The sequence below is a fragment of the Mus musculus genome, chromosome 6, assembly GCF_000001635.26.
Source record: "Mus musculus strain C57BL/6J chromosome 6, GRCm38.p6 C57BL/6J".
Classification (NCBI taxonomy): domain Eukaryota; kingdom Metazoa; phylum Chordata; class Mammalia; order Rodentia; family Muridae; genus Mus; species Mus musculus.
In genome coordinates, this window is record NC_000072.6 from 71,317,040 (window position 1) to 71,342,571 (window position 25,532).

The window sequence follows — 25,532 nt, forward strand, 5'->3', positions numbered from 1 at the left end:
TCAGTTGAAGCTCTTCTGAGGTGGTCCTAAGCCATGTCCAGTTAAGAGTTAAAACTAACCAGCACTGTTGGGTGTCCACAAAGGAGTAGAAAGACACAGAGCACACATGGGTGGTCACACTGCGGAGAAGAGGTACTTTACAATGACAAGCTGACTGAACTGATTTGAGAGAATTCTATGTGAGTAGTAATGAGTGAGTAGGACCAAGAGAGCAATGTGAACAGCACGGACATTCCCCTAAAGAGGTAGAATGTGTTTTCTAAATCACAACAATTTAAAGAGACATACAAAGACATACACATGGCCAATAAGCCATGTGAAGAGGCTTGATATCTTTAGTTGGTAACAAAATGCAAACGAAAACCCCGATGAGGTAGTCCTTCACAAACACTAGGCTAGATACAAAACTAAAACCCACAAGTGATTGGCCTGACAAGGGTTTGGGGACATTGGAGTTCTTCTCCATTGTTGGTGCTCTTGCAAATTGGAGTCGCCATTATACAAAACAGATAGTTCCCAAACAGATTGACCAAAAGACCCTCCATTTCACTCATATGCTAGGTGTGGTGGCAGACACCTGCTGTCCCAGCGCTTGGCACTTCTAACTTTTTAAACTGTGGGTCACAACCCCAGAAGTGACCATGTAACTGAACGTGAGGGTTGCACAAGATTTGGCCGTGGATGAAAGGTTTCTGAATTTGTTCTGATCCCCTCTCCACAAAAATCAAGAGTCTGATGGCTCTAGAGCAGACTTACATCCGTGTCACAGGGCTCTGAACATTCTATGTGGGCTCTTGGCCCTGCCAGTGCCATCCTGCCACAGAACATTAGCAACTGAAGTCAGATTTGAGATAAGTTCATATTGTGAATTACATGTTTGTATTCGATGTACTTAACTTTCTGCTCTTGCAGGAACACCATGATTTAATTGCAGAAACAAAACCTTTATTGTTTTTCTATCATCCCTTATCATGAAAATATTGAATTAGTATATTTTATATTGTACTGTGTTAGAATATTTGATTTTTGGTTTTTTTATTTGTTTGTTTTGTTTTGTTTGTTTGTTTTTTTCAGACAGAGTTTTCTGTGTAGTCCTGGCTATCCTGGAACTCACTCTGTAGACCAGACTGGCCAGATACCTGCCTCCAGAGTGCTGGGCCCTGCTAGAAAGTTTGGTTTTTATAATTGATGTTTGAATTGCTGACCTGTGCTTTATCTAAAACAAAACAAACAAAAAACCATGATGAGATGACTCAGTAGTTCATAGCACTGGCTACTCTTACAGAGGGGGCAAGTTCAGCTCCCAGCACCCACATAGCAGCTCACAACCATCTGTAATTCCAGTGCCAGGAGATCCAACACTCTTAACTGCCACAGATTCTAGACATGTATGTGATACACATGCACACCTGCAGGCAAAACATGCACACACATAAAATAAAATAAAATAAAATAAAATAAAATAAAATAAAATAATAATTACACCTTTAAAAATATTCTAAATTTCGGGGGGTGGGGTGGGGGGGTGGCACACGCCTTTAATCCCAGTGAAAGACTCCGAGAGGAGCCCCTCGCTCAGGCCTCAGGACAATAGCGGACACCCAAGAACTCACGACAGACCGAGCTTGTTGCAAACCACATGAGGCTTTATTCGGGGAAAGCCAAAGCTCTGGGGACGACTCATATCCCACGCAGGGGCAGAGGAGTCGACCTCGAGAGAAAAGAGTTCCCAGTTTTTATAGGCCCTCAGGGGGGAAAGGAGAAGGGGGAGATTAGGGGATTTCCAGATCTAAACAATGTCTATTCTCAAGAAATGGGTATGGGAGGGGTACAAGGAAAGAGTCTAATGAAGGTGCAGCAATGGGCACACACCTGGTCAGAACATTGGCAGACACACAGGTTCAAGGAGTGGCCAGAGCATTGTGCACCTCTATTTTTCTAAATCAGTGAAGCTAGTTCTGCTAACACTGACGTCTATCTTGCCAATTTCAGGGCTTCTGTGTCCTTTTACATTCTGCCAGGATCTTTCACCAGCACTCGGGAAGCAGAGGCAGGCAGATTTCTGAGTTTGAGGCCAGCCTGGTCTACAGAGTGAGTTCCAGGACAGCTAGGGCTACACAGAGAAACCCTGTCTTGAAAAAACAAACAAACAAACAAACAAAAAAAACCAACCAAACAAACAAAAAAACCCAAAAACCAAAAAACAAACAAAAAAAAGTTCTAAATTGTTAAATTTTCTGCCATTTGTGCTATATTTATATAAAGCAGCTTTCTCTGCATTGACAATTACAAAATCAAAATGGCAGTCATCTCTGATGTCCTGTGTTTTGCAGAATCAAATATTCAGGCCAGATTTAATTCTTCATGTAAAATAAACAAGCACCCCCATTCCTTCAATATGGACTTTCACTTTCCTCATTAATAGATACATATAATAACATTATATGTATAGCAATAAATTTCTTTAAAATAATTTTATTGGGACCTGGAGAGAGTTCAGAGGTTAAGAGTGCTCGGGGCTCTTCCAAAGGACCCGAGTTAGGCTCCCAACTCCTGCATCAGGTGGCTCATGACGTTCCCTAACTCCAGCATATTTGATGCACTCTTCTGGTCCACAAACACACAAAATATAGTCTTTATAAAAAGTAGAATAGGAGCTGAAGGGATCTGCAATCTTATAGGTGGAACAACAGTATGAACTAACCAGTACCCCCCTGGAGCTCTTGTCTCTAGCTGCATATGAATCAGAAGATGGCCTAGTCGGCCATCAGTGGAAAGAGAGGCCCATTGGTCGTGCAAACTTTATATGCCTCAGTACAGGGGAACGCCAAGGCCAAGAAGTGGAAGTGAGTGGGGGAGTGTGTGTGGGACTTTTGGGATAGCATTGAAAATGTAAATGAAATAAAAAAAAAGAAGATGAAATAAATGAATAATAAATAAATGAAATAAAAAAAAAGAAGAAGAAGACAGATCAGGCTACATAAAACCCTGTCTCAAAAAAAAAAAAAAGGAAACAAAAAGAGAGAACAGAAAAGGAGCCATTGACTATTTCTGGCCTGGCTGATTGGAGACGATTAAATGAAGGCAGGAACATTACAAAGTAATAACAAAGCATGGGACTGATGCAATAGTTTTCTTTTAGTGTTTTCCTGTCTACCCTAGCAAGAGGAGTATGTTACAAAATCATGGCAGAAGTAGATTGATCAGCATAAGCCTGAAGTCCTGAGTGCCATCTCCCTAACCCACTAAAGGTGCAGGCTAGAACTGATCCACACTCCTGTCTTCTGACCTACACATGAGAATCACAACATGTGCACGCGCGTGTGCGTGTGCGTGTGCGTGTGTGTGTGTGTGTGTGTGCTTGCAGCCAACCATTGGACTGAGCAAGGGGACCCCAATGGAGGAGTTAGGAGAAGGACTGAAGGAGCTGAAGGGGTTTGCAACCTCATAGGAAGAACAATATCAACCAACCAGAACCTCCTCCAGAGCTCCCAGGGACGAAACCATCAACCAAAGAGTACACACAGAGCAACCCAAGGCTAAATAAATAAATAAATAAATAAATAATTAAAAAAAAAGTAGAATAAGTCTTTAAGCTTTCATCTTTCTTACTCTCCTCTCTAGCCCTCCTTCTCTCTCTTTCTTCCCCCCTCTCTCTACGTGGCCACGGCCGGCTTCTCTCCCTCTTTCTACCTTCTCTCTTTCTCCCTGCCTTTCTACAATAAAGCTCTAAAAGCATTAAAAAAAAGTAGAATAAAACAGATTTGTTTACGATTAGTTATCAGTAAACGATTGCTTTGTACAAGTGTTCCATAGGCCTATACCTGGGGATGTGGGAAAGTTTGAGGGGTAGGAAGGGATCACAAGCAGGAAAGGGTTAAGAAGTCCTGGAGGGGTAGCGGCAGGGGGATCAAGAGTTGAGAGTCATCCTGGGCCTAAAACCCCTGCTCCAAAACCCACAGAGGCTATTTACTAAGGACATATGTTGAACAGTTCCATCTCTGAGGAATAACTACATTCAACAAAAAGAGCAGTTACCAGGTTTTGGCACACGCGGAAGATGGGGAGCGATCATACCATCCATTCCTCGGCAGACATACTGTGACCTCTCTTGGACCACTTTGTGATCTGTGCGTTTTACGTTGATTTTGAGAGCTACTACTGTGTGGTTTTCCTAGGACTACCTATGCTGTGTACATCTGGCCCTTAGCAGATTCTCCTGGGAACAGATAAGAGGTATGGTGGAGACCAGCCGGACTACAAGGGCAGCGCTTAGGACATGACCGTTTCCTTCTTTGTCTCCAGAATCTCTGGACTCAAAAGCCTCAGCTTTTGCCCCTGTCACCAGGAACTGGAGGGAGTCGGATGGAAAGAATAAGGATTTGGACACTGAGGGGCCTGTGTCTCGACCCCACTGCCAGCTTTAGCCACCACTGGTTACCCCATTCACTCTTCTGAAACTCAAGCGCACAATGTGCTTGGCTGCAGGGCCGGCCTAGATGACACTCCGGCCTAGATGACACTCGCAATCTTTTTTTTTTTTTCTTTTTGAGGCAGGGCTTCTCTGTGTAGCCCTGGCTGTCCTGGAACTCACTCTGTAGATCAAGCTGGCCTCGAACTCAGAAATCCACTGGGATGGATTTTTGATAGGATCTCTCTATGAAGCCCTGTTGCCTTGAACTCACTGTGTATACCAGGCTGGCCCCAAACTTGTTTTAGCCCACTTGTCTCCCTTCCAAGTCCTGCGGTTACCTGATGCACGCTTAGCTCTTCTTCTGTGGTGGATGTCCCCCACAGCCCTTCCCAGCCTCCCTCTCGCCAGCAGACAGATCACCAAGGATCCAGTTTCCCTGGACAGCAGCTCTCTCAACTCACCTCTGCCAGCCTCCACAGGCCTCCCCGTTCTTCATGGGTTCTTGATGGGGCTTTGATCTCAAAACTGATGAAGAAGCCTCAGGGCATACAGCACTGTAAGGCAGGGCAGGGGAGGGGAGACATACAGACACCCCAGTCCGTAGGGCTCTAGGTCCAGGTTTGGCTTTGCCTCACTTTCAGGCAAGGTCTGAGCCCCTCTGTGGCACCCCAGCTTGCCTCTCTCCCTCCTTTCTCTCTGTGTTGGCTAACTTCCCTTCCTCCCTTACAAGGGATCTCCATCACTCCAGGGCCAGCTGGACTCTGAACTGGGAGGTCTTCATAACTGTTTTCCTTGCTGAGACACACACACACACACACACACACACACACACACACACACACACGTAAAGCCTCTGTCTCCTGCCACCACGTGTTCCCTACCACAATGGACTGTGTCCTCAAACCAAGATGAACCCCTCCTCCAGCTGCTCAGAAAGAACGAATGTAAAGACGTGTCTGAATTAGGGCCAAGCTTCACAAAACCATGAGGCCTGGCGCATGCTGGCCTCTGTGACTCAGTTGTCCCAAGGTATCAGGGTTCTGTCCCGAGCTCCCCCCTGGGGCAAGAGGCATCACACAGGTGCAACCCCTTGGCATGACTGAGTCTGAGATCTATCACTTCCTCTCACCAGAAAACAAGAGTCCTGGTGGGCTCTTTGAAAAGTCAAGGCTTTGATGCTGTATAGGATGAAGATGAAGGCACTCCATACACACACACACACACACACACACACACACACACACACACACACACACACACACATCACGATTCCGCCCCTGCCCTGGTGGCCCCGCCCTCTTAGCTCACTTACGTTCCTGGTGCCCCACCCGCCCAAGCTGGCTCCTAACCTACCTTTCAGTTGACAGAGCACTGAGGGGAACAGTGTCCCCAAAAGCGCCAAGATGCAGCCATGGCTCTGGCTGGTCTTCAGTATGAAGCTGGCAGGTAAGACCCAGAGTGGGGCTACCCCCAATCTGCACTAGAGCAGGGAACTTAGGCCTGGTATCTCAGCAACAGGAGGAATAGACAGGCGCTGGGCTGTGAGAACAGGGGAGGCCGGTAGGCAGAGACCCTGAACCCGGAATGGAGATTCCTTCTCACTACCCAGAGAGGTCTGAGACGCCCAGGGCAGAAGTCACCTCTGTCCTACAGCCTGAACTAAAAGGGAAGGAAGGAAAAATGGAAGAAAGAAAAGGAAAGAGAGAGATCTAAAACCGAAGGGGAAATGTTCAGGGTGCCTACCGGGATGTGCCCCGTGAAGTCCCCAGAGGCCCTACAGACGTACTCTTATTACTTCCGGGAAAGTGCTTCTAGAAAATTGGACAACTATGGCAGGATACTCATTATGACCCCCTGGCTCTCCAGTGTGCTCTGCAGCATTCCCCCCCGCCCCCGCCCCCAAGTAGCGGCACTGCAGTTGGGATGTTGGAGCTGGCACAGAGATGTGGCCTAAAGGTTGTCATTGTGGTCAACCCAGAGACTTTGCTTTTTAGAAGAAGACTTCCAATATCCACGGGTCTGGTACCTCCTAGAGCCCCCAACTACTGAGGGAAACAAGGGAGGCCAGTCCCTGCCTCTGAACAGGTTAGCTAAACTGGTCAAAATAAGAAATGAAACAAGATTCTTTCAGGCCACTAAAGCTACCTCTGATCGTTCTAGAAATACCAGGTTCCTCTGAAAATGGAGTCCTAGGCTACCAAGCAGATTAAATGAGACTGTATGTGACCTAAAGCCTGGCTGTGTGTGTCCTCTGGGCTCTTTGGAAAGGCCCCTACCATCTGGGTATTTGTGGCCCCACTTTGAGTATAGGTCTCCTCGATTGGGAGGCTCGGAGTTCATTCACCCCAGTCTAGGACCCCGGTTTGAGTGCCAGTCCACTTCACAGACTGTGGGACCTTGAGTTCAGCTTTCCCTCAAGCTCTGTTTGCTCCCGTGTAAAATGAGTCTCTCGGCATAGGATTTGGTGAGGATTAAATCAGACAACGCATGCACTGTGCCTGACACACTGTGATGATCTATATGGACATCATCACTTCATATTGACTTCTCCAAAGAGGCCAGTAACCCAAAGCAATAAAAATGGCTGCGATGGGACAGAAATGGTAGCCTGAAACTCGGGGAAGGGAGATGGAGCAGCACCTCAGCCACAGGGGAGTAGTCACTCTTTCCATGCGATCAGAGGCTCCGAGTGGTCTGAGGGTGGAATCGGGATTCGTTCATCACATCAGTTCCAGGGAAGGCCCGAGCCACAATTATAGGCAGGGATTAATGCCAAGCAGCTGCTTCTTCTGGGCTCACACCTCCTCTGGCCTCTGTTTAACCATGCCTGTCCTTGGCATTATATCTTGGCCATGATCTTCAGGGTGGCCCTCTGTTGCAAGCCAAAGAAAAAGGGCTTTCTAGATCAAATGGGTTTGTTGACACTCTCCTGGTCTTAGATGCGAAAGAAACTTGGTCTGATCCTCCTTGAGACTTCTCTTGGTGCCTAGAACATCTATCTCCTGAGACCTTTCGACTTGCCGGCAGAATTGACCTGTGTGAGTGCTCACACGGGGACCTCCAGTGTCTGCATATGATTACGATTACCTGTGTGAGCTCTTCACTGTTTACATATGATTTCACGTCTCTTTTTCTCCCCTGAAATTCACTATGTAGCCCAGGCTGGCCCCAAACTCAAAGAAATCCTCCTGACTCAGCTTCTCAAGTGTTAGGATACTAAGTGTGCACCTCCATGTCTGTCTTCCTTTCTTTCCTTTCCAAATGTCAACAGCAAGGAGGACAGTAGTGGCAAGCCAAGCTGCCCTTCTTTCACAGGCCACCAAGAACTTGGTGACTTCTGAGGTCCCACAGCTTCTACAGGGCAAAGGCTATGTTCATGGCCATGTCTGCAACTCCTTCTGCCTGCCCAGTCTTCCCATCTAAGACAAAATGAACTTCTAAGCTTGCATCTGTAATAACCGCCCTGCCCGGAGGCGGGAGAAGTCAGTGATAGACCCATTGCAGGACTGGGGGGTAACGATCTCCCAGGGTCAGTTCCTTTCCCTTGGTCCAGACATCTCAGACTGTCTAAACCACGCTGTGCTTGTGACTCCAAATTCCTCTCGCAGCTTGCCCTAGGACTTTTCCAGCTGCTTAGAGCCCCTGAAGGGCTACCTACACAGGCGAGGTGGGCAACTAGCTTTGGCTTTCGACTTTGGCTCTTTGGATTGAATCCAGTGAGATTCCAAACGAGGTAGCTTCATGCCAGTGTTTTCTCATCAGGGTAAGGGGGGGGCGGGTGTTAAAAATCCTGGAACCAGTGTGAGACTCCGCCAAGATAGCTTATACCAAGGGCCACACATAGAGGTGTGTTGTTAACCAAAAGCCACAGTCAAGGCACACTCAGAGAACTGCGTGCCTTGCAGTCAATGTTTGTGAGTTCTGAGTTCAAAAGACACCAAGTGCTGTTAATACCCTGACTCTTTCACCAGGCAGATTACTCCTGTTTGCCTGTGACATGAACTCATTGTGACACAAACCACTGTGCTAGGGGGTTGAACTCAGGGGTCAGGCTTGGTACTAACACCTTTACCTGCTGAGCCACCTCACAAGCCCTCCTCTCTCTACCCTCCCTCCTTCCTTCCCTCCCTCCTTCCCCTCCTCCCGCCTGCCTTCTTTCCTTTCTTAAAAATTATTTTTTTAAACCTTTGAAAGATTTATTTATTTTGTGTGTTCTGTCTGCTTGTATACCCACATGCCAGAAGAGGGCATGTGATCATATCATAGATGGGTGTGAGTCACCAAGTGGTTGCTGGGAATTGGACTCAGGACCTCTGGAAGAGCAGCCAATGCTCTTAACCACTGAGCCATCTCTCCAATCCCACCTCTTTTTTTTTTTTTTTTTTTAAAGATAAGTTCTCAAGTAGCCCAGGCTGGCCTTGAACTCACTAGGCAACCAAACTTGAAGTTCTGGTCCTGTACTTCCACCCACAGAGTGCTAAGATTGTGTGTGTATAGCAACAGCCTGGTTGATGTCTTCTGGTTTCTTGTAGCTCTCTGGAGCAGCTCTGCCCTCATTCAGACCCCTTCGTCCCTGCTGGTTCAAACCAACCATACGGCAAAGATGTCCTGTGAGGTTAAAAGCATCTCTAAGTTAACAAGCATCTACTGGCTGCGGGAGCGCCAGGACCCCAAGGACAAGTACTTTGAGTTCCTGGCCTCCTGGAGTTCTTCCAAAGGAGTTTTGTATGGTGAAAGTGTGGACAAGAAAAGAAATATAATTCTTGAGTCTTCAGACTCAAGACGGCCCTTTCTCAGTATCATGAATGTGAAGCCAGAGGACAGTGACTTCTACTTCTGCGCGACGGTTGGGAGCCCCAAGATGGTCTTTGGGACAGGGACGAAGCTGACTGTGGGTAAGAATGTTCTCAAGGCTGTGAATGAGCACACACACACACACATGTACACACATGTGCGCACACACATACACACACATGCTTGTTCATACAGATGTACACTCACATGCACACATACACATGTGATTGCACACATATGCACACACACACTCTCACACCGGGCACTGGAGCTGCCTACTCTCAGTGAGCCTCACTCTGCAGCCATGACTAATCACACCACTGCTAGGACTAATAGAAAAGATACATTGAGAGTCACCCAGGCCAAACACCTTTGAGGGTCACATACAGCTGGGTCCCTTAATACTTCCACCCACCCAGCAGGTGGTATATTTGTTCTCCCTCTTTAGATGGGAATCAGATGAGATGAAAACAGGTAGGTCAGTCAAAGGTGGGTGCTGATGATTCTGATGGAGACAAAGACAGCAAATTCAGGACCCTGAGTACATACGGACTCTCACTGTCTGGGCGCATGCTCATTGTTTCTGAGGTAGCAGAAAAGCAGTTGTCCTCAGCATTTTTTTGTGGGGTTCAGTGGCTCAAATCCACACTCGGGGCTTCAATGGGCAAAGAAGCTGGACCCAGGTCTAGTTTGGCTACCAATCCATCACTTGCCCTCCCTCTCGAAGCCTCAGCTTCCATACCTGAACAAGGCAGCTGCTGGTTCACTTCTACGTCTACGAAGCTGCAGTTTCATGAAATAAGCGATCCTAAGCAGAAGTACACTGCAAACCTCAGACACCATTTTCCGTTTTCTAAGAGACATCTAGTTAAGAAGGAATATGTGCATTTTACTGAACCCAACTTATCAAAACAGTATTAGCATTTCAACAGCATTTTTCCATACGCAGCATTTGATATATATTTTATGCATACGGCATATCTGGGTTCAGACTAGCCATACTGGACAGTGAGGATTCCTCTCTTGGGGTGGAAAGGGATCAGCGTAGATTCTCTCAGGCCAGTGGTTGGCTATAGTTCTTTCTTCAGCTCAACCCAGGACTTGGACTCTCATCATCTTGCTTCAGATTCGCCTGGGGACTGAAAGTCACAAGCGCCCCGGGCAACCCCAGAAGTTAGACCCCTCCGCCTAAGGACAGTTTGGGGATAGTGCCAGAGTTATAAAAAACACAACAGTGGCACCAGAAACAGAGTGAAGTCTCCATGGCCTCTTTGGTCTCTCGTCTCATGGGGATGGTGTGGGGTTAGATAAAGTAAGGATGGGCAGAAGCCCACTTTGAAACATGGGCTTTGTGCTTGTTTTGGGGTCTTTGTTGGTTGGTTGGTTTGGTTTTGCTTTTGTTTCTAGGAGCCCTGTGCCTTCCTAGTGCTTCAGGGTCTGAGACAGGAGGATGGTGATTTTCCATCTCTACCTATTCTGGCGTCCATGTTTCTAAGTCCTATGTACTGTCCAACAGCCCAGGAACAGCAGTGCCTCCCCAAGTTCCTTCTTTGATACAATCCCCCCAGTGACAGATCCCCAGAGCCTGAGCCTACCTGCCTGGTTGAAGGGTCCCCAGTGTTTTAGAGGAGACATACATAGAGTATTGGGAAAATGGGCCTTGTTCAGGCCCTCAAGCACACTATGGATTCTAAGGACTTGTCCCTCTCAAAAAAAGACAGAGGGAGAGGTCTCGAACTCACAAATCAGGGAGCAACCTGACTCAGAGCAAGATGAAATTAAAACAGAACAACCCTCTCTTGTCTCTACCCCTCCCCCCCCATCAGACCAGGCTGCTGTGCTATCTCCCTCCCCAGCTCAGAGACAGCTGAGAGACCCCTGCATCTTTGAGTGCTACAATGAGGCATATAGACTTTAGGGGTTATGAGCATTTAAAGGACTTAACAGCCACCAGGTCCAGACTCTTAGACCTCGGCAGTGCTATTGGCTGTCATTTTACAACAGTTCTTTGACACTAATGGTCAGAAAACTTGCAGTGACCAAATGTGGTTAATGTTTTGTCAAAGGTGGTATGGGAAATGGTCTTTTGGTTTCTCCTAGCCTCTCACCTACTTCTCTGCTGAGAGTAGTATGCAGGAGATCTGTTTCCTCGCTGGTCAGCCGACAAAGTGGAGGGTGGAGATGGTCCCGTACTCCATACCTCAGAACCTCGTGGTCTCTCTGCTCAGTGAGTCAGTCCCACTGTCCTCTCCTTTCTCTCTCCCACCCCTCAGTGAGAGACACTGGATCAAAATTGAGGAGAGGAGAGGCCATCTAGGAAAAGGAGAAGGGCCTGAAGCACAACACTTATCCATCTCTCTCAGCCAGTGTTATTCATGTAGGAAGACCAACCGACTCCTTTCCAGCTTGCTCTATTGGCCTAGGGATTGCAGAGAAGGCTGAGATCGGTCATGCCAAAGGACCAAGGTGTTGATTCACTTGGTTTTGTCTTGTCTTTTGAGACAGGGTATTTCTATACAGTCGTGGCTGTCCTGGAACTCATGTAGACCATGTGAGCCTCCTCAGACTCACAGAGATCCTCCAGCCTCTGTCTCCTGAGTGTTGGGATTAAAGGTGTGTGCTACCACACTGGGCTACAATAAGGACAGCAACCCCAGGTCTTCTGTCAATCATAGTCATGCCTATAGTACACTTCACTAGGCACACTGCTCTCGTAATTCTCACAATAAAGTAGAAGCCAGCTTTGTTTTGTTTTGAGTTTTTTTGGGGGGGTTTGTTTGTTTGTTTGTTTGTTTTTGTTTTGGAGACAGGATTTCTCTGTGTAGCCCTGGCTGTCCTAGAACTCACTCTGAAGACCTGACTAAAGGGGTGAGGGTGGGGCATGCATTTGCAGAAATGGATACAGTACAGTCCGCTGTACTGAAAGGAGGAAACCAAGCGGCCAAGTATGTCGCTCGGTTGGTGGAGTGCTTGCCTAGCATGTACAAAGCCCTGGGTTCAACCCCTAACCCTGCATAAACGGCCATCGTGGCTCACAAGTATAAGCCCAGCACTTGAGAGGTGGAGGCAGGAAAATCAGAAGTTCAACTTAGAGATCCACCTGCCTTTGCCTCCCAACTGCTTAAATTAAAGGCCAGTGCCATTACTGCCTGGCAAAAGTCCTCTTCTCTGAAGCAAATGGGAAGTTGAGGAACAGACAACTTAGCCGAGACTGCACGGTTGTTAATGATGGGCACAAGGCTCTGCTCGGGACACCCCGCTAGCTAATCCCCACCATTTATCTGAGGACTGAGAAACCAGATATGAATTCTTGTACTCTGTGACCTGAAATTCTGTGGCAGCCAAGGCAACAATCATGAGGGCATCAATGCCTAGAAGAAAGGCACACAGTCTGTCTGTAAGTCCTGCTGTTTACCTGACTAAGATATAGGTCTCACTTCTTTCTATAGTTGATGTCCTTCCTACAACTGCCCCAACCAAGAAGACTACCCTGAAGATGAAGAAGAAGAAGCAATGCCCGTTCCCCCACCCAGAGACCCAGAAGGGTAAGTTTTCCATTGTTGCACTCACATAAAAAAGGTAGCTTTCCACTTTCCTTTCCTCCCTCCCCACTTCTCTTTCCTTCCTTCCTCCTTGAACAAACACAAAGTCTTGGCTCTGTAGCCTATTTCTCTAGATCCAAAATGATGACAACAAAAGGTACCTTGTGTATGACACTAACTCGCAATCTAGTCAGGCCACACTCACAAATCATTACAGAGTAAGACCTTAAGGAAACCAACCCTAGCCAAACACAGCCCACAGAAAACTGTTCAACCCAGATGTTCCTCAGCAAGACAGGGCCGAGGTGCACGAGGGCACGTGTGGAATGAAGAACTGAAGTCACAAGATATCTCAGCTAGTACCCGTGCTTGCTGCCAAGCCTGGTTGTGTTCGACTGGGACCCACATGGTAGAAGGAGAAAACTAACTCCTGCAAGTTGTCCTCTGACAGAGAGAGAGAGAGAGAGAGAGAGAGAGAGAGAGAGAGAGAGAGAACACTTTTATATATAGAGAGAGGCAGCAATCAGTTGGAATAAGTAACCTTCTCCTCCAACCACAACAGCATCTCTGGCTGCCATTTCACTCCAAAGGAGCTTTGTTTGCCCTGCCACTCTCCAGACCCTGCCACTCTCCAGACCCTGCCACTCTGCCCCTAGCTCCACCACCTTGCAAACGTGGACATATAGCTTGCATGCCATCAGATTCCCTCATTTGCAGCTCACCAACTGGGTAAGCTATGACCAATTTGCCAAGCTCTGCAAAGTGCCCCCAAAACCAGCTGTATCCCGAGCCTTAGTTTCTCAGAACTATGAAGTGAGAGGGAACAGTAAAACAACTCCTTGTCTCCGTCCTCAGAAGCCGAAGCGTTCAGCTGGTGCTGTCCTTGGTGCATCGTACACACCCAGCCTACATTCACTTCCTCCCTCATGTGTGGAGGGCTTTCTAGACTTCTTAACCTGGAGCCCAGCCCTGTAGGGAGACCAACTCCCGGGCTGGTCTAAGGCCAGAGAGTATTGGAGAAGGATCTAGGACATTAGGAACACAAGCCCTACAGCTTAAATAGCTTGCGAAAATCAGATAAGTGAACAGATATCTGACTCAGAACGATCATGTAAGTGGCTTATGTGAGCAGATAGGCTGAAGCCCACCCAGGGTTGGGATTGAAGTAAAATCAGTCGTCTCCCTCTCTCTCCCACGAAGGCACACAGGACTGACAGAAACTGGGCCAGTACGGTGCACTGTGGGGTGGGAATGTAAAGGAAGGTATCCAGCAGTTGACTACAACCCAAATGGACGTCTGTGGTTTAGTAGTCCCCATTTTCAGTTTCTACCTTGGGAAGGCACCTACATATAGAAGCATGCCAGAATGTTCTCTGAGGGGCTGTTTATAAAAGTAACACCCAGGAAACAGCTAAGATTTCCACTGATACCTAAACTTCAGGGTTTCCATAGGACTTCCTGCGCTTCTGCTGGGGAAAGATGTGCTGGCCTGACTAAAGGGGGGGGGGGTGCATTTGCAGAAATGGATACAGTACAGTCCGCTGTACTGAAAGGAGGAAACCAAGCGGCCAAGTATGTCGCTCGGTTGGTGGAGTGCTTGCCTAGCATGTACAAAGCCCTGGGTTCAACCCCTAACCCTGCATAAACAGCCACCGTGGCCCACAAGTGTAAGCCCAGCACTTGAGAGGTGGAGGCAGGAAAATCAGAAGTTCAAGGTCATTTTTGGCCACAGAGAATTAGAGACCAGCCTGGGAGGCAGGAAACTTTATCTTTAAAAATCAAAAAGCAGAGACAGAAATTAGAGAGATGACTTTTCAGATTAAGGTGCTTGCTATGAAAGCACGTGGCCCTGAGTTCAAATTCAAGGTGCCCACATAAAAAGCAGAGCACAGCAACACACACCTGTAACCCTGACTTTGGGGGGTGGGGTGGGGCAGAGACAGGAGAACCTCTGGGGTTTGTTGGCCACCAACCTAGTGCTGGGTTTAGTGAGAGACACCGTCTTAAGAGGATAAGGTAGAAAGTGACCGAGCAGGACACCTGTCATACTCCTCTGGTCACCATACCCACACACGTGTGTGCACACACCATGTGCACACCCATACACGTATGTAAACACTGAACACTGGGGGGTTTAGATGCAAAGGGGAAGGACGCCAAATTATCAATGTTGGTCTGTGAGCATTCTAGCTCCGTGAAAAATACAATGAAAATATAGCTGTCTGGTTTTTTGTGAAATTCAAATAAAAGGATTTTTTTAATGGATAGTAAAATCATATTACTAGGCATGGTGTGTGTCTACTCCCTTTGAAACAGCTCCCAAGTCTTATTAGTGTTTTTTAAAAATACAGATGTAACATGGCATTTTCTACATAAAATTATCTCCGTGATATTTAAAGTGAATTTTAAAGTGAGCCAGAAGCCAGTCTGCTTAAAATGCAACCAGGAAGGGCTGCCTCCTGGGACGGGAGTCACACAGTTCTCTGTGAGTTTCAGGCCAGCCAGGGCTACAAAATGAAGACTGCATAGTGAAACTGGGTGTCAGGAAACACACAAGCCGGCCAGTGATACTCTCCGGGAGGAGGGGCTGCTCCTTGCTGTGTCCGAGTCGGTGTTGCATGTGTGTGTCATGTGTGTCTTTTTCAGGCCTGACATGCAGCCTTACCACCCTCAGCCTGCTGGTAGTCTGCATCCTGCTTCTGCTGGCATTCCTCGGAGTGGCCGTCTACTTTTACTGTGAGTCAGTGCCTGCGGGACATTGAAGGGCCCCCACTTTCTACCTGAAGTGTGTGTATACTAGGAGTTCTTTGTTCACTAAAATAGCAGAATAAATAGTAAACCTACCGCCAGCAAACCTTATGGCTTAACAGCAGCTTTCTGTTTTTGAGAGACTTGGGGAGTTCAGGAACTTGAACTCAGGGCATGTTGGGTGCTCTCTACCACTGAGACACACAGGCCCACCACCGACCCAGGAAGCCAAAGAGAGATTCCACCTGTGTCAGCAGTCAGATGAACGCTAGGTTTGAGTCCACTGTAGCTCACTGTTCTACCTTTGAATGACTTTGATCTTGGTCTCAGTGGATCTCAGCTGCCTCACCCAGGAGTAAAATATTGCCTACATACAAGAGATGCATTAAAAGCTGCTATCTATAATGTCCTTGGGACTCATGTGCTAGGTACATGGGGGCTCATGGCCAGTAGCCATGAAAGCTGGGTACCCCAAAGAGCTCACCCTTCCCCAGTGACACTGCAGGGAGATTCTCATGGCTGGTGCTCTTAGCTCCTCTGTCACCCAGGCTCTGCAGTCACTGACCTAGAGGAGAGGCCAGACTACCCCTGGTCCTGGTCACCTCTGACACCTCGAGCACATCACCGTCTCTCCCTGGGCATCTATAAAGGGAAGCAGGAAACATCAGGGCCACCAAGCAGATCAGTGTCTCTTACATTTTCCAGGTCACAGGTTCCTTTGATTTAACAGCTGTGGCCCCCACCCCGGAGAACAGAGCTGAGAGCATAAGTGCTTTGGTACACTGTTATCCTCTGCAAACCCTGTTATAAGAACCCCAGTGGTCTAGCTGAACCTGGTGCACATGCCTGTAATCCCAGTACTTGGGAGGCAAAGGTTGAAAGATCAGGAGTTCAAGGTCAGCCTTGGCTACATAGTGAATTTGAGGTTTGAGGCCAGCCTGGGCCACCTAAGACTCTGTTTCCAAAACATATAAAAATGTTCTGAGGAAGCAAACACAGCACGCTTCTCTCTCCTCCCTGCATTCTGGAAGGAGTGTGCCGCACTGCTTTGGATGCCTTTTAAGTTCTGCTGCTGCCAGATGCAAAAAAAGCAATGGCCTTTGTTTTGTGCTATTGAAATTTGAACCAGGCCTGGTGTCCCACCACTGTCCTAGGCACCCAGTCTCCAGGAAAGCTTATTTAAGGTACAAACTGGATTAGAGGAAATGCACTAAAACTCTGGCACCAGCTACATGGCTTTCAGGCAAGTTATTTGACAACTCACATGCTGCGTGTCTCAGTTTCCACCCACGTGAGATGGGTAGAGTAGGGTAGCATTCATGAAGGCTATTAGAATCATGGAATGGATGACTGAGTAATTTTTAAACACTTCAAACCTATATAAGCAAGCAACAAAAGTGAGAAGTGTGAGGAATCTGGGGACCACCCTAGCACCCCAGAAGAAGCCTTGGGCGTTGGCTAACCATGCTGCCTTCCTCTCGGGCTCTGAGGTTTTGATGCCAGTGATCCACCAACCAGCGCTGACTTGTTTGTCTCTGCTCTGCTCTTCCAGGTGTGCGGAGGAGAGCCCGAATTCACTTCATGAAACAGTAAGTGCTGTTCTCCAAAAAGTCACGAACTCGGGGGCCTGAGAGTTTGGATGACTTGACAGAGGGTTTGCCTAGCGATCCCCTGCATCACATAAACCAAGATCATGGCTTACTCCAAGCACGCCTTTAAACCCAAAAGTTGGGAGGAAGAAGCAGGCGATTTCTGTGAGTTTAAGGCTAGCCTGGTCTACATAGTGAGTTCCAGGACAGCCAGGGCTACAGAGAGAGAGAGAGAGACCCTGACTAAAGAAAAAGGAAGTTCCCAGTCATCCTCAGTTACACTGAAAGTCCAAGGCCAGGCTCACTACAGATCCTATCTCTCGAATAACTAACCAGCGACGGAAGTTTAAAAGTACATGAAAAAAGATCACCCTGTATCTGTCGGCCCTTAGCAAAGGGCTTGTGCAAGACAGAGGCTATGGTTCCCTGGCTTCAGGTCTAAGATTTCATCTCCTAGGATGAGCTAGGATAGGCTCAGATTGTGTTCCTGGATTTGATTCAGTGCTGCTGTTTCAAGACGGGGTGTCTTATAGTCCACTCTGGTCTCCAACTCGCTATTTGCCAAGGCTAAGCTTTAACTACCAATCCTCCTACCTCTACCTCCTCTACGTGCTGGAACTATATGCATGTACCACCATGCCTGGTATATGAGTGCTGAGATCAAATGCAAGGCTTGGTGCACACAGAGAAGAGCTCTGCCAACTGAGCCCCAGCCCTTGGAGTTGATTTTTCTTTTCCTTCAACATAGATGTTTCTCATCTGCCTGATCCTGACAGATCAATTTGATCCTGAGAATACACAGCCTACACACACACACACACACACACACACACAGAGAGAGAGAGAGAGAGAGAGAGAGAGAGAGAGAGAGAGAGAGGTTTGAAGAAAGTAAAGACCATGCCTCCAATTGGAAGAGGGCACTAGAACCTTGTGCTCAAGGGAGGTCTAGATCTGACCAGTCCAGTCCAGTTCTAAATCTGAATTGGCGGCAAGCATCTTTACCCACAGAGCCATCTCACTAGCTGTGCCTACAGTATTTTATGGGCAAATTGCAATTGTAGTTTGGATCGTAAGCAAGTTCTACTTTGTGGATGGGAATTAGAAACCACCTTCACCTGACAGACAATAAAGATAACTTGAGAGCATCTAAGACGAGACCTCCAGAGAGTCTTGTGCAAAAAGCTGCTCTTTGTAGGCTTTTGTAGACGTCAGCCTGATCCTGGCACTCCCAGGGATTTGTCCCATGTCCTTCGATTGTTTTGTCTGTTCTCCAGTGACCCGACAATGCCACAGATGAAGAAGCTAGGATAGTCCCTGAGATTTGGCAACCAAGAGTTCTAAGGACCAGTGAGACAGAGAGCGTGCACAGCGCGTATTTGTGTGGAGGTGGGGAGATCCAAGGCAGGTTCCTGAGCCCCCCTCCTTTCTTGGGGCAGCTCTGCCCTCATCTATGGTCTGTTTTTACTAATAAAATATAGTGGCAACATCTGAATGCTGATACTTGAGAAGTGAGGCAAGAAGACTAGAAGTTCAAGATCATAGTCAAATAATAAATATAAGTAATATTATTATTATTTAGCCAGGCTTAGTAGTGCATGCCTTTAATCCTGGTACTTGAGAGGCAGAGGTGGATGGCAGGCAGATCTCTGTGAGTCAGTCTGGTCTACACAGTGAGGAGATCTAGGGATACGAAAAGAGACCCTGTTTTTAAAACACCAAAAAGAAAGTAATTTGAACAAAAATGTTTGTAGATTTAGTTTACTTAGAGGGAGGGGGAGAGGGCAAAGAAGAGGGAGAGGGAGAGGGAGAAAGAGAGGAAGAGAGAGAGTTTGAGACAGTATCTCAAAGGCTAGCCTTGAGATCTTTAACTCTAGCATGCCAAGTTGGTTTACAACTTTGAAACCTAAAACAAAACCTTCTAGGTATGAACACAATAGTCCCTCAGATCAGCTCAGGTCTCCCAGATCAACATGCAATTTGAGACAGATATTATCAACCTTCTGTCTTAGAGCATCCTCCCACCAGTGGTCCATCGCTTCTGGCACTTATAATGCACTTATAATCAGGTCATTTAGAAAGTGCTTCAAGAAGCAATGTCACTCAAAACTAGGAGGTTTTAGCATTTTTTTTTCTTTTTTAAACATTTCTTTATTTTGTGTATACACATGCATTGTGGTAGGGCAGAATAACTAGTACTGGGTATTGAGCTCAGATCATACTTGGAAGTAAAAGCACCTCTACTCACTGAGACATCCTACTGGTCCCAAAGATAGTAGTTTTGAGCCCTAGTGTGTGTGTGTGTGTGTGTGTGTGTGTGTGTGTGTGTGTGTGTATACATCTGTGTGTCTCTATATGTTATTTTGTTGTAGTTTGGTTTTCTTTGTTGTTGGTTTGGTTTGGTTTTTTTAAACTTTAAGGTTTAAAATGCTAGAAGTGGGCCTTACAAAAACCATCCTAACAGAGCTCTCAGCCCCAGGCATGCCCTCCTCTTCCTCCATCTGTCATTGCTTTTGCTATAAGAAATATAGCAAAAGTGTCACTGGCCTGAAAATAAGAGTCTTACAATTTGCTGTTGTTTCCCAGGTTTCACAAATGATCAGCGCCCACAACACTGATAGCCTGCTAGCAATAAAAGGACTGTAACTCAATCAAAGCAAGATTTGAACTAGTGAGAGACAGCGCATTCAAGACTGGAGAGGCCCTTGCCCTTGCTCAAGCTGCCTGCTTTGAACTGCTGCAAGCTCTGTGTGTGGTCTGGGGTCTCACAGGGAAGGCCCCAGAACCCAAGCTCACTCACAGAGTGGCTGAAGAACCAAGAACTCCCACACCACCATGTACTCTTCTTGGACTGGGCCTTGGACAGTGGCCTTCCAGCCACTGTCTTTGTCAGTTGCTTGGTATGACAGCCTTATTGACTCTTTGGCCTTTCATGGAAAAGAGCTAGCCGGGACCCTGGAGAAGACTGCAAATCCTCACACAGAGAAGCCACCTCATGAATAAAGTTTTCTGCAAACAGTTTCAGGGCTCTCAGCAGCCATCTTACTCTCTCAGGCCTTGCCGTGGGTTTGGGAGGCTGTTGGCTCAGGAGACAGACTTCTACTTCATCTCCTAGTAGGAAGTTTCTAAGCTTCACTTCTTCTCTCTCGTGGCTTATATATTTCTTCTCTCACTCTCTGCCCTTTTAATGAAAATGTTTTGGCTATAAAAATAAAGTCCTGCCGGGCGTGGTGGTGCATGCCTTTAATCCCAGCACTCGGGAGGCAGAGGCAGGCGGATCTCTGAGTTCGAGGCCAGCCTGGTCTACAGAGTGAGTTCCAGGACAGCCAAGGCTACACAGAGAAACCCTGTCTCAAAACAAACAAACAAACAAAAAAAAACAAAAAACAAAAACAAAAAACAAAAAACAAAATAAAGTCCTATGTTAAAGACCTCAGACAAGCTAGGAGTGGCAAGGGCTGGGAATATAGGACTCCAGCCTAAATAAATGCACAAGGTCCTGCGTTCAGTCACCACATGGGGTGGGGGTGGGGAGAAAGGAGGGGTGAGTTCATTTTGTGTGTTTTCATCTTACATCTAAAACTCTCATTTGGCCACATTCATTGTGCCCATAACTTGAATTGTGGATGAAGAGATTAGGAAATACCTAGGACTCCCAAAGCCAGGCCATGCTGCTGTGATGCACATGAGCATGCGCGCGCGCGCGCGCACACACACACACACACACACACACACACAGAGTTCCAAATGCTTTCACCTACAGTGATACTAGAAGCCCTTTCAATAGAAAAGAACAGGTGTTTGTTCTAGCCGTTGGAGAACCTTGAAGTCTGTCTTTTAGGGGGGAGGGGATAGTTATGGCTTGCCTAAAACTCAATACATAAATAAGACTAACCTCAAACTTAAAGAAATCTGCCTGCCTCTGGATCCCAGGCACTGGGATTAAAGGTGTGAGCCCCACACTTGGTAATTTAAAAAATATCTGTATGCACATGCAGATTAATATGTGTGGTGTGTGTGTGTGTGAAAGAGAGAGAACAACTTCTAGAAGTTGGTTCTTTCCTTTCTCTTTGATTCCAGGCATAGACTCAGGTCATGAGACTTGTGTCTTTACCTGATGAGGCATCTTACCAGCTGACACTGGCCAACTCCTCTTTTCTTCTTCTTCTTCTTCTTCTTCTTCTTCTTCTTCTTCTTCTTCTTCTTCTTCTTCTTCTTCTTCTTCTTCTTCTTCTTCTTCTTCTTCTTCTCTTCTTCCTCTTCTTCTTCTTCTTCTTCTTCTTCTTCTTCTTCTTCTTCTTCTTCTTCTTCTTCTTCTTCTTCTCCTCCTCCTCCTCCTCCTCCTCCTCCTCCTCCTCCTCCTCCTTCTTCTTCTTCTTCTTCTTCTCCTTCTTCCTCTCCCCCTCCCCCTCCCCCCTCCCCTCCCCCTCCCCCTCCCCCTCTCCTCTGTTTTAAAGAACTTTCATCCTCATTGGGGTAATGTCTTTTGTTTTTGTCTTTTGTAATAAGATAAGGGGGAAAGACCAGGCACACACCATATGCTGCTGACAATCACAGAGAGGAACTTTTGGTAGGTCGCAGGTTTTGCAGATTCGAGACATAAGAACCTATCACCCCATCCCCACATGTCCCTCCCTATTCCTGTTCCAGCCCTTGTTCCCGAAGGTTAAGCCTCAGGACTCCTGAATGAAGAAAGCCTTGTACCAAAGCAAAAGTGTAAAACCACAGTTGTTGTCCGTAAATTTGCAACTGCTGAGCTGGAGTCAGAGTGGAGAGGAAGAATCCTACATTTTAAAATGTCCCTCCATTTGTCTTCACTGGGCTCTAGCAGCCTATGACCAGCAAGGCAAAAACCATTACACCTGGCCTGTGCATTCACAGAAGCAATGTGCCATGGTCATCTGCCTGCTCTTCAAGGTCAGATCAGAGAAGCGTGAGGGAAAACTGGGATGTGTTCTGAGGTCTCTGACAGTCACAGAAGGAAATATACCTCCAGAGGAAGGGCATCACAGCCTGTTCCCGCATCTGAGCTGCAACAGAGGCAGAACTGGGTGAGGTGGATAGGAGTCAGACAGCGTAGCTGCAGCAGGTCCTCCAGTGAAGCAAATGCTTTCTGCAAATGACAGGCCACATCTCAAGACTGATGGGAAAATAGCAAAGGATCAAGATGGCCTCTTGCTCTAGTCACTCTGTAAATGGTAAGGCTGAAACCTGGGCTGCAATGCACCCTCTGTCCCCTGAAGGCTCATACCCTGTCCACAGCGGAAGGAAGGAAGAACACACCTCACCTCAGGGTTGCTCGTCCCACCTCAGATTGTGAAATTTGAGCATCTCCCTGCTTCTGTCTCAGCAATTATATTTTCTTGCTTATAGTTCCGTGGGGGCTGGACTGGCAGGAGTGGACTGGCTGTGTGCTATGAAGCCAGCAGCTGCTCAGATGGCACAGCTGGATCAAAGTTGGCTGCCAAGGGACGGGGGCTGTGGTGAGGAGGTCTAGACTTGGCACCTGACTACTTTACAGAAGAGGGAACTGAGCAGTCACTACTGCATACAGTCACTACTGCATAAAGGTCTTTAGTATATACATCATGTCTGGCCTGGCCTTCACTTTAAATAGGCTACTTGCCAAACACAAAAACACATTGAATTATTCTTGTGGTTCGGCTTGGTGGCGTAAAATTGGAAACACTCAAAGGCTTAACAAGAAAATAACTTCAAAACCCTGGGTTCAACATCCAGCATGGTTAAAAAAAAAAAAAAAGGTAGCATTGATGAGAAACTAGGTAGATAAATTGTGGTACAGCTTTATAAGTAAGTTTATGCCGCTATTAAGAAATGTATTAGGGCCACATGTGAGACTTTGTCTCAAAGTGTGTGTGTGTGTGTGTGTGTGTGTGTGTGTGCACGTGTGTGTGTGTGTGTAAGAAAATACTTAAGAAAAAGAAAATATCAGCCCATTGTTCTACAAATCGGATTTTTTCCTAGCAATCTACCAAGGCCTGCAAGCATATGATATATATGCATATAAAGGGGCCTATAAGTGTTCACTCCGAGAGAGAACTCTTAAAAACTGCGATAGATGAGGATGCTGGAGTGTCCCCTCCACAGTGGATGTCTTCTAGCAGGGATTCCAGAGGACACGCATTCAGCTCCAACTAGGGGGCAGCCACTGAGGGTCTGACCCTGCCCCACTGAGTAAATATATAGTCAACAAAAACTGGACTTTTGTTTTATTTTGTTTGGGTCTGCCTGCCTGCCTGCCTGTCTGTCCATCTGTCTGCTGGGGGATGTAACAAGCGTGGGGTCAGGAAAGGGAAGGACAGTGTAAGATGCAAGACTCAATATGAATGTTGTGTTGAAAAAGAAAGAATTTACTTCAAGAACATAGCTCAGTGGTTCAGAACACTGGCTGCTCTTCCGGAGGACCCAGGTTCAATTCCCAGCATATCAATCCATAGCGTTCCAGGCGATCCAATGCCCTCTTCTGGCTTCCACAAACACCAGGTGTGCAAGTGGTTCACAGACATTCATGTAGACAAAAGACCATATACATAAAAATAACTTTAAAAAAGAATTTACTTTCAGTTGTTCCTGGCAGCAATGTTGGAGACTTTCCATTTCTGCTTTGAAAACCATAATGGGGGGGTGTAAGTGGGGAGGTTCAGATGGTAAATCCCTTACTTAAGTGACATGCACAAAACTCACGAACCCAGGGTGGTGGTGCTTGCCTGTGATCACAGCAGTCAAGAGATAGAAGAAGCAGGAGGATCAGAAGTTTAAGGTCATCTTTGGCTACACAATAAATTTGAGACCTCATCTCAAAATAAATGAAAATAAAGTCCCAAGCAAAGAACATTGCAGAAATGAGTAAAATTAGTATTTGAGCAGCTGGTTGTGTGGATCTGTGCGTAAAAAGTTTCTTTTACAATATCTAAAATACAAGTAATTCTTCCACAAATGTAGCATGAAAAATATTGTAGTATGTCTGAGGCCACAACGCAGGAGGCCCTTTGCTTGTATCCTAAATGGTTACGGATGTACGACATAATCCCCGTTAGCTGGGTTCTGGAATATTGGTAGTGTCTGCCTCTCTGCCCTGCGGTGGTCTAGATTGACAATGCCAAGTAGAAGGTTCTAGAAACAGCACTTTTGTCCTTGGCCTCCTTCAGAGAAGAGCAGCTGCAGGTGTGCTGCCCCCAGGTCCACCCGCAGGAGGAGAGGGGGCTCCGATACCAGCCCTCTCTCTCCTCCTTACTCAACCCCAACCACAGCAGCCCCTCTGCGCCGATAGGAAGTGGGCGGCTTGTTTTCAGAAAGAGATTCCCCAGCTTTTGTGGGCTGCGAAGCAGCTCCGAATCTACCACCTAGTCAAAGAGAAAGAGAGAAAGAGCCCCGGGTTCACAGCCCTGGGTTCTCTGGGTGGTAAAGGACAAAGAGATTTCCTCTGTTTTTTCTTGGGAAACCTCCTCAGCTCCTCTATGACACTCTTCAGGACTTGAGTCACTGCTTTCTGAAATCACCCATACCAGTTTATGCACTCAGATCGGGACCCGTGGTCTCGAGATCGGGGCTGCATGGCCGTATGCTGACACCTCTGGTTTGGGGAGGTGGCTGTTGTTTTGTTGTTGTTTTAGGGAGGTTGCTGCTGTGTTTGCTTTTGTTTTTTGTTGTTGTTTTGCTTGTTGTCCTTTTGAGACTGGGTCTCCTGTAGTCCTGGATAACTTGCTATGTTGTCTTGAATGTCATTGAACTGCTGATGGTTCCATCCACCATCCTCCATCCTTCATCCTCCATCCATCCTCCATCCTCTATCCTCCATCCTCCATCCACCATCCTCCATCCTCCATCTACTGTCCTCCACCCTCTACCCTCTATCCTCCACCTTCCAAGTGCTGTCTAAAGGAGCATGGCACCATGCCTGACAGTTTTGGTTTGAGACAGCCTGTTCCTTGTGGGGGGACCGAGCCCTCCTCCTAGGGGATCTTGGTACTAGTTAAAATATACTAGTTAAATATACTAGTTAAAATATACTTCTTTGGGTCACCTTCCTGCCCAGGTTTCCCAATGCATGGATCAGTGGTACAACATGGGCAAGGCAGAGCCTTCAGGGCCCTAGGGCACATGACCTTCCTCACAGGCACTTAGCAAAAAGACTTCTCCGTGTCCTTTCATCAGTCCAAGCTACAGCCTGCAGGAACCCACTGGCTTTTTTCCCTGTTAACATGTTCATATGGATGGTGTCCCTAAGTCTTAATGTAGGAGACTAAGAAAGAAACCAAGTAAAATGCCATATTGAAGTCTTCAGGATCCCAAGCGAGTGAGCCAGAGCTTGTCCCTCCTGCGGCTCCCCACCCATGTGCCCTGTGAGCTCACCAAGGCCATCAGGTACTTGGGAATGCTCAGTCTACCCAGAATAGGTGACACAAGCTTAGCGGTCACAGAAAGAAC

The 25,532-nt window shown here is 47.1% G+C and overlaps 1 protein-coding gene and 1 long non-coding RNA gene across 3 annotated transcripts in view, besides 12 other annotated features; one reads left to right on the forward strand and one right to left on the reverse strand.

Annotated features, from left to right (window-relative positions):
- Positions 1-5,618, reverse strand: part of Gm38828 — a 10,449-nt gene extending 4,831 nt beyond the window's left edge. The window contains exons 1-2 of one of the 2 annotated variants that reach the window (XR_869170.3): positions 5,296-5,618; positions 4,876-4,968 (exon numbers count right to left, since the gene is read on the reverse strand). This is a non-coding gene — a long non-coding RNA (predicted gene, 38828). Of the gene's footprint in view, positions 1-4,875 lie in introns of both variants that reach the window. The other variant, XR_869169.3, reaches the window with a different exon arrangement.
- Positions 5,619-5,748: 130 nt separating this feature from the next.
- On the forward strand, positions 5,749-20,453 carry Cd8b1 (CD8 antigen, beta chain 1). Its single transcript, NM_009858.3, has 6 exons — positions 5,749-5,860; positions 8,947-9,309; positions 12,658-12,753; positions 15,397-15,486; positions 17,051-17,087; positions 19,671-20,453. Exons 1-6 carry the CDS (start codon positions 5,818-5,820, stop codon positions 19,681-19,683), a joined length of 642 nt encoding a protein of 213 aa, NP_033988.1. The 5' UTR covers positions 5,749-5,817; the 3' UTR covers positions 19,684-20,453.
- Positions 12,513-17,074: an enhancer, noted in NCBI's record as "E8IV; EcoRI fragment inferred from TG-22 construct". NCBI's record gives its function as "enhancer in thermocytes, perpheral T cells, and CD4+ lineage" and the evidence as "EXISTENCE:transgenic organism evidence [ECO:0001131][PMID:9806635]".
- Positions 12,513-25,532: part of a biological region, named in NCBI's record as "Cd8 alpha DNase I hypersensitive cluster CIV", that runs on past the window's edge. NCBI's record gives its function as "regulatory_interactions: Cd8a".
- Positions 14,417-16,517: a DNAseI hypersensitive site, noted in NCBI's record as "CIV-1,2; the nucleotide coordinates are approximate for this feature". NCBI's record gives the evidence for it as "EXISTENCE:in vivo cleavage assay evidence [ECO:0001075][PMID:9126989]".
- Positions 17,069-21,014: an enhancer, noted in NCBI's record as "E8III, also known as CD8DP; EcoRI/BamHI fragment (TG-31)". NCBI's record gives its function as "enhancer in immature DP thermocytes" and the evidence as "EXISTENCE:transgenic organism evidence [ECO:0001131][PMID:9806635]".
- Positions 19,161-20,161: a DNAseI hypersensitive site, noted in NCBI's record as "CIV-3; the nucleotide coordinates are approximate for this feature". NCBI's record gives the evidence for it as "EXISTENCE:in vivo cleavage assay evidence [ECO:0001075][PMID:9126989]".
- Positions 20,730-21,014: an enhancer, noted in NCBI's record as "AvrII/BamHI fragment for core enhancer (TG-40)". NCBI's record gives its function as "enhancer in DP thermocytes" and the evidence as "EXISTENCE:reporter gene assay evidence [ECO:0000049][PMID:15661911]".
- Positions 21,009-25,394: an enhancer, noted in NCBI's record as "E8II; 4.3 kb BamHI fragment (TG-23)". NCBI's record gives its function as "enhancer in thermocytes" and the evidence as "EXISTENCE:transgenic organism evidence [ECO:0001131][PMID:9806635]".
- Positions 21,368-22,368: a DNAseI hypersensitive site, noted in NCBI's record as "CIV-4; the nucleotide coordinates are approximate for this feature". NCBI's record gives the evidence for it as "EXISTENCE:in vivo cleavage assay evidence [ECO:0001075][PMID:9126989]".
- Positions 22,485-22,630: a conserved region, noted in NCBI's record as "conserved region; ECR2". NCBI's record gives the evidence for it as "COORDINATES:sequence alignment evidence [ECO:0000200][PMID:25548254]".
- Positions 23,599-24,599: a DNAseI hypersensitive site, noted in NCBI's record as "CIV-5; the nucleotide coordinates are approximate for this feature". NCBI's record gives the evidence for it as "EXISTENCE:in vivo cleavage assay evidence [ECO:0001075][PMID:9126989]".
- Positions 24,268-24,310: a protein binding site, noted in NCBI's record as "RE-1 probe". NCBI's record gives the evidence for it as "EXISTENCE:protein binding evidence [ECO:0000024][PMID:16491076]".
- Positions 24,286-24,638: a conserved region, noted in NCBI's record as "conserved region; ECR3". NCBI's record gives the evidence for it as "COORDINATES:sequence alignment evidence [ECO:0000200][PMID:25548254]".

Excerpts from the sequence above, each read along its gene's own strand:
- Cd8b1 (NM_009858.3), top strand. The coding sequence starts at position 5,818 with ATGCAGCCATGGCTCTGGCTGGTCTTCAGTATGAAGCTGGCAG. Across the intron at positions 12,754-15,396 it reads CCACCCAGAGACCCAGAAGG|GCCTGACATGCAGCCTTACC; the intron begins GTAAGTTTTCCA and ends TGTCTTTTTCAG. Across the intron at positions 15,487-17,050 it reads AGTGGCCGTCTACTTTTACT|GTGTGCGGAGGAGAGCCCGA; the intron begins GTGAGTCAGTGC and ends CTGCTCTTCCAG.